Source organism: Pteronotus mesoamericanus, unplaced genomic scaffold, assembly GCF_021234165.1.
Source record: "Pteronotus mesoamericanus isolate MK-2021 breed Mesoamerican mustached bat unplaced genomic scaffold, CSHL_Meso_final scaffold_636, whole genome shotgun sequence".
NCBI classification, from domain to species: domain Eukaryota; kingdom Metazoa; phylum Chordata; class Mammalia; order Chiroptera; family Mormoopidae; genus Pteronotus; species Pteronotus mesoamericanus.
Window position 1 is genome coordinate 3,748,622 of NW_026555324.1, and position 7,584 is coordinate 3,756,205.

The 7,584-nt window shown below is 40.7% G+C and overlaps 1 protein-coding gene across 1 annotated transcript; it reads left to right on the top strand.

The window, feature by feature from the left end:
- The first annotated feature begins 373 nt into the window (after window positions 1–373).
- LOC129061586 (olfactory receptor 7A10-like) lies at window positions 374–6,751 on the top strand. Its single transcript, XM_054562293.1, has 2 exons — window positions 374–483; window positions 5,812–6,751. Exon 2 carries the CDS (start codon window positions 5,828–5,830, stop codon window positions 6,749–6,751), a length of 924 nt encoding a protein of 307 aa, XP_054418268.1. The 5' UTR covers window positions 374–483; window positions 5,812–5,827.
- Window positions 6,752–7,584: the final 833 nt, after the last annotated feature.

Below are 7,584 nucleotides of genomic sequence, written 5' to 3' on the forward strand. Positions count from 1 at the left end.
TTGAGTTTCCTAATCCAGACTGGATCTTCAGTCTTAAATCTGGAAAAACTTTAAATCAGAGTTAGGATAAAGTGCTGGTAGGTTGTCTTCTGGAGGCCAACAGGTTTATGAGGAGGAACTAGTAAAAACTGGATTCACTGAACATCTAGCTGGCCTTTTGGGAACACAGAATCTCCAGGAGAACTTTTCCGTCTGTCTAGACCCACAGGGAAATCTTGTAATTAGATGTTGGAATAACAAGATGGAAATGCACCTAATGAGCAGACAAAGGGAGCTGCAAATAGCTCCTCATCTCCAGTCTCTCAGCGTGTGTGACCTTAGGCTGGATGGGACCGGCTTGTTTTCAAACCGTACGTTTGTCTAGGCGACCAATGCTTGTCTCCTTCCCGCTGTGTTGTCTGAGGAGAGAGCTTCAGTCCCCATCATCATCCATCCAGGAGGCTGGACTTTATTCCCTGGGAATACGTCCTCTCAGAGTTCCCAGTCAGGTGAGGCCAAGGGTGCAGTAGGTGCTCCAGGAAAGGGTCAGGGAGAGCCAAAGCCAAGCACGTTTACCTGAGTTCTCATGAAAACCATCGTCCTATGGTTGTTTCGTAGCCTGATTAACTAATTCATGATTTTTTTTTTCTTTTTTAAAAAATTATTGTTGTTCTGTAACGGTTGTCCCGCCTTTTTCCCCATTGCTCTCCCCTGTACCGTCCATCCCAACCCCCACAGTCAAGCCTCCGTGAGTCCTCTCTTTGTGTTCCTTGGCTTGCCCCTTCACCTTCTTTCCCCCTCCCCTCTGGTCACTGTCAGTTTGTTCTGTATTTCCAAGTCCCTGATTCTATTTGCTCTTTTATTTGTTTTGTTGATTACTTTCCCTTAGGTGAGACCATATGGTATTTGTCTTTCACCATGTGGCTTATTTCACTTAGCATAATGCCCTCTGTTCCATCCCTGCTGTAGAGAAGGGTTGGAGTTCTTCTTTCTGCTGCGTAGTATTCCTAAAAAGAGAAATAGAGATTAAACTCAGCAACACAGAGGTCATTGCTGACAACTAATTGATGGAAACCCAATTAGAGGTGGCAATGGGAGGCAGGAAGAATCTCAAGGAAAAGCAGACATGTACAAGGAGTTTTGCAGCTAAAGGGAGTAGGGAGTTTTGCAACTGAATAGAGTACTCGGCATGGAGAGGAGTCCAGCAAAGTGAGGGCAGGTCTTCTCTATTTCTGTCAGGGGGTATATTCAACACTGTTTCCATATCGATGAGACAGATCCGTATCCAACATACTTCTTGCAAATATTACCTTGCAAGTGTAGTCACGAGACATACATTTCGCAGTATCTTTTTTGCTCTGGGTATTTGAGTCACACGTGGAAGAATTTATTTGATAAGTAAAAGAAGGTGCACCAAATAGCTTAACTTTGCCAGTACTTCATTACCTGTGCCTGAATATGTTTGTGGGTTATTCATTTGTTTCCTTTATTGTAAGTTGTCTGCAAAGCCTGACATTTGCATAATGGGGTCAGAATGATTTCATTCCTGTTCTTAATTGCATTCTTCTGAACAAGGAATTAGAGGGGTTTTTCTCTAACTTTGTTGTTTGTCCTTGCGTACCTTTATGTATGCATATGTGGGGAATTGTATTTATTAAGAGTGTCGGCTCAAATCTATCACTCAGTCACATTGTATTCTCTCCATTGTTTTTCTATTTTTTACTTTTCTTACTGAAGAAAAATACAGCTGTTACTTTTATATTCTTCCCTTGTGAATCCTTGGTATAAACAAAAAAATGAAAGTGAATGTTCTTCTGTATACTTAGTGCTAATAAATCACCCTACGTACGTACTTCCAGTTTGTTCACATCTCTGTTGTTCTTTATTGTTCCTTTGGCCTTTTGTGATTAGCTCTGTTTTCAAAATTGTCATCATCTTCTACCATCCTCTGGAAGGCAATCTTTATAAAGATTTGACTAAAGATTACCTTTACCTTCCATAAGCTACATAACATTCTGTGGTGTTGCTGTGCTATTCACAGTTGAAATCTAATGTATACTTTCTCAATACATTGCTATTAGAACGATATATGAAAATACTTTGAGATTGTTACATTAAAACTCTGGTTCTCCACCAGAGGCAATACTGTTCCCCTAGGGGACACTGAGCAGTCTTAGGAGGCATTGTGGCTGTCACAAGGAAGGTGTCAGTGAAGTCCAGGTAGCTCTAAACATCCTGCAGTGCCCAGGAGAGACCCACCGCAGACAAAGACCTGGCCCAGGATGTCGAGGCTGCAGAGGCTGAGGAACTTGAGTTAGAGAACATAGTACTTGTAGTATTTATAGGTGCCTTCAGATTTGTTTTCCCAATGTTGTAACTCTTTATAGTTCTGCCAGAAAAAAAATATAGAGCACCGAATTGCTACCTGTTTAAAATTTCAACCCCAGTCAATGTGACACCTGTCTAAGATTGTTTTCCAGGCTGACAGGTATGAAAGAGTTTTTTTGATGTTTTACTGAACTTTTTCTGATTTTGATCAAAGTTTCATTTTGATGGTCTTTTTAATTAGAATATTATCCTGTGCTTATTATTCTTTCATTGTCAGCCTTTTAAATCATTTTCAAAAATTATTACAGTGGAGGGACGTAAAAGAGGGTAAAAGGGAGATAAATGGTGATGGAAGGAGACTTGACTTGGGCGCTGAACACACAGCGCAATGTACAGGTGACGTATTATAGAGCTGTACACCTGAAATCTACATAATTTTATTAAACAAAGTCATCCCAATTAATTTAATAAAAATTAAGAAAATATAAATAAAAAATAAAGAAAAATTGTTATTTCTCAATTGGCTTTGGTGGATGTTAGGCCATAAAAATGTTTTGCATTTTAGTTAGTTAAATATGATTGTCTTATTACTTCTGAGTCTCTTGACTGAATTAGGGTGGTTTGGCCCACCCATCAATATTAATGTGTAGTTTTCTATCTGTTCACCTGAAAAGGACTGGTTACTCTTCCAGTCACTAGGCAAGCCCTCAGATTTTATGTAACACGACTGAGGTAGGGGATCAACTTCATTTTCTTCCAGGTGGATATTTATTTTTCCACTTTTATTCAACAATCCAATCTTTCCGAGTATATTGAAAAGCAACCTTACCACGTGCTAAATGTACTTATATACAGAAGTCTAATTCTTGATTCATTTAATGAATAAAACTGAGCCTCTGCTCTTTGCCATAATGTCTAGGAACATTATACAGTGCCTTCTGTGTCTATGCCTTTGCCAGTTTAACTAGTAATGCATATTGGTAGTTATATCTTGTTTTCATCAGTTGTTGATGCTCCACTCAATTTTCTTTAACACAGTTGCTTTGAAATCACTCTGTTTAACCATGTTTTATTCTTCCTGCCATTCCTTTCATTTCATAACTTCACATTTACTTATATGTGTTCCTATGTAAGTGCACATATATACACACATTTGTGAAAATGTAAAGGTGAACAAAAGAGGTGAAGCCCTGCTTGTTCAGCTCTGGCATTGTGATGGGGAAAGCAGAGTATGGGGAAAGTGAACAATGTTTGCGTGACAATGTATTTGGCCTTAAATCACATGAAGACATTTACTCCGTGTAAAGGGACGAATTATCATGGCATATGCAGGCTTTATTGATCACATCCTGGGGAGGCTTTTGCCCATTGGGTGAAAACCAGTGCCTATTGGTTTGTCAAAAATGAGATGAAAACCCAAAGTCCAAGAAAAACAAAGAAACCACATGAGGAAAGTGAGGAAGGGATTTGTCTCATCTGCATTTAACCTTATAAAAAATGACTGGTCAATTAACTATAGAATAAGCACAGGAAAACCAGTCTTCCACTCGTTGATATTAAAAATATTTCCTTTTACAGACCTAGCTGGTGTGGTTTAATGGATTGAATGCCAGCCTATGAACCAAAGGGTCACTGGTTCCATTCCCAGTCAGGGCACATGCTTTGGTTGTGGGCTAGGTCCCCAGTAGACGGCTTGTGAGAGGCAACCACACACTGACGTTTCTCTCCCTCTCTCTAAAAATAAATAAATAAAATCTTTAAAAAATTTTCCTTTTGTAAAGTACTGGTTTATTTTGGTCAGTTTTCTCTTGGGATAGTCAATAAGGTGTTTCCATGCAGTATGTTGATAACTACTTTTGTGTTTTGGACAGATGTATCTTTTCTCCTTATTTTTTCTTGACTTCAAGGGTGTGTAATTAGGTTGGAAAGGTGCCAGAATCCAAAGACTTTTCTTCCTCATCTTCTCTCAGGGACCACCTGAGCTTGCTATCCATATATCTTTTTTCTTATCATGTCCACTTTATTCCTCTCTCCCTCTGCATTTATGTTTCTGTAAGTACAGGGCATAAAATGCATGGGCATTCCAACAGGGAACCCCAAGCTTATTTGTCCATGGGAGGCTTACCATAGGAATCTCGAGGTACTATGTCTAAATTCTTTTTGGAAAAGGAACTTGATTTGAGTTGTATCTACTCATAGCCTAAAAAGTGAGTGAGACATACAGGGAGACAACACAGATGAGGAGGCCATGGGGTGGGTGTGTGGGTGTGTGTATGTGCGCACGCGAGCACATGCGCTCTTGCCTCATACCCAGAGAGCAGTGCTCAGAGCAGGGGCACCGGGACTCATGTGTTCCAAGGTGACTTATAATACAGAGGTCAGGGCCCCATCAAGAGAAGGGACTAAGGAGGAGATCCTTTTCAACTCATGGATGCTTTTGCAACCACCTTAATAAAGTGCAAGTATCATTGAGTGTGTACAAGGGACCCTGTGTGACTTGAAGTTCAACAGCCAGGCAGGCCACCTTGTTTCTTATTATTTCTGATACCACCTCTTATTCCCCTTGACACATTGGCTCGCTGTGAGCCTTGATTTTCTAAAACAACCGTTTTTTTTCTGGGCGTTTGCACTGGCTGTTCCTTCTGCGTGGCAAACACTTCATTCTCCTTGGCTTTTCCCTTCGTCTTCTTTAAGGTGTCTGTTAAAGTGTTGCCTGTTGACAAGTCATGGCTAAACTCTATAAAAAAAGAACACCCTCAGCATGGATAGACTTGGAGAAACTTTATGCTAAGTGAAATAAGTACATCTAAGAAAGAAAAATACCACATGGTTTCACTTATATGTGGAAGCTATTGAACAAACTGATCTAACAAGCAAAACAGGGACAGATGGATAAGGAAAGAGGAGGATGACAGCTGTTGAGGGGGAGGATGGGGGCGGAGGGGTTGAGCAAAAAGGAAAAATGACTCATGGACATGGACAACTGTGTGGTGATAGTGGAGGGGAGGGAGATGTCGGGGGGTTAAATGGTAATAGGAAAATTACAATAAAAAATTGAGAGAAATAAAGAACACCCTCTATACTCTCTCCATTTAATGTGATTTACTTTTCTATATAACATGTGCACCATTGGATATGTTATATTATTATGTTTATATGATTATGTTCTTTGTCCATCATTAGTTTCTACAGGCTTCTGTTTTTCATCATTCCATACTCTGAACAGTGCCTGGACGTGGTCTAGTCAAGATACAAGTATATTCCTCAAATGCATGAACGATATTCTTAAAAAACAGGAATATGCATTGTGTTTGAAGAATGGGTTAATGGTAGAAAAGGAAATTCTAATGGGACATGGCACTAGACATGCCTTAATGGGAACCAGATATTACATCAAAATGGAAATTATTTTTCATATTCTAAAATATAAATGTAACATTTATTCTCAGTTACTAAGGCTTGCTAATGTGAAAATTAGTTATTCATCTTTTTCTATTTTTTTAGTAGTCACTTGTACCACATGGAACCAGGCAATGGTACACAAATTTCAGGATTTCTTCTCCTGGGACTCTCAGAGGAACCAGAACTGCAGCCCCTCCTTTTTGGGATGTTCCTCTCAATGTACCTGGTCACTGTGCTGGGAAACCTGCTCATCATCCTGGCCGTCAGCTCAGACTCCCGCCTCCACACGCCCATGTACTTCTTCCTCTGCAACCTGTCCTTGGCTGACATCTGCTTCACCTCCACCACCGTCCCGAAGATGCTGGTGAACATCCAGACACAGAGCAAAGCCATCACCTATGCAGGCTGCATCACCCAGATGTATTTTTATATACATTTTGCAGTGTTGGATGAATTCATCCTTACTGTCATGGCCTATGACCGGTATGTGGCCATCTGTCACCCCCTGCACTACATGGTCATCATGAACCCTCGGCTCTGTGGACTGCTGGTTCTTGTGTCCTGGATCATGAGTGTCCTGAATTCCCTGATAGAAAGCTTGATGGTATTAGATCTTCCCTTCTGCTCAGACTTGGAAATCCCCCACTTTTTCTGTGAACTGAAACAGGTGGTCCAACTCGCCTGTTCTGATACATTTCTTAATGACCTGGTGATGTATTTCTCAGTTGGGCTGCTGGCTGGAGGTCCCTTGGCTGGGATCCTTTACTCTTACTCTAAGATAGTGTCCTCCATACGTGCAATCTCATCAGCTCAGGGGAAGTACAAAGCCTTTTCCACCTGTGCATCTCACCTCTCCGTTCTCTCCTTATTTTACGGTACGAGCCTAGGCGTGTACCTCAGCTCTGCCAGTACACACAGCTCACAGTCAAGTGCAACAGCCTCAGTGATGTACACCGTGGTCACACCCATGCTGAACCCCTTTATCTACAGCCTCAGGAACAGAGACATAAAGGGGGCCCTGGAAAGATTCCTTGGCAGGTAGGCTTTCAAGGGCCAGCTGTACTAGGCTGAAAAGTGCCCATGAGTGCAGGGTTCAAAACCTCAGAGCTCTTGCACACATCAATACAATCTTTGGACCCCACATAATTAGAAATTCTCATGCATCTCATGGGTTAACGTGAATTACTTTAGCCTAATTTATCTTCTTATGAGATATGTCATTCCAAGTAATTTGTCTATTGTTTTACTGGAAGAATAGTCATGAATTATACTACTCCTCTGGACTGAACCACACTCGGCTACTGAGGGCACTTACATGATTTTGTTGTAGAGGAACATGTGAGAGCACGGTTTTCACTTACATGTTCGTCATTATTTTCCTATAGCACTACCTTTACTGTGCTTCTTGATGCTGTAGACTTGAGCATGCTAGTAGGTTTTATAGCAGGGCTCCTGGTTTTACCTACTTCATCCTGTTATTCAGCTGTGTGTCCACATGCCTACCACAGCCACTGGCAAAAATCGACTGTCAAATACATGTTCTTGTTCTTGGAACAAGAAGGGTCTACTAAGAAATATACATTTTACTAAATAGGCTGCTCTAATATGGTTAAGTAAGAAATGCCCTTAAATATGATGAAGCAAAAATACCCATCCAATTTATTATTATACAAAAATATTTTTCACGCTGCACATCTACTGACTGAAGTTTGGAATATGATGTGCATGTGTAAGGAGTGAAGAATTGTGTGGAGGGTTTTGTGTCCTTTTTCCTGAACTACTTTCCTGTTTCAGCTTGAACACTTTCAACGTGCTCTCTATAAATGTGACTCCTTCTAGTGCTCTAAGTATAATATCTTCCCTGTTCTAAATGCT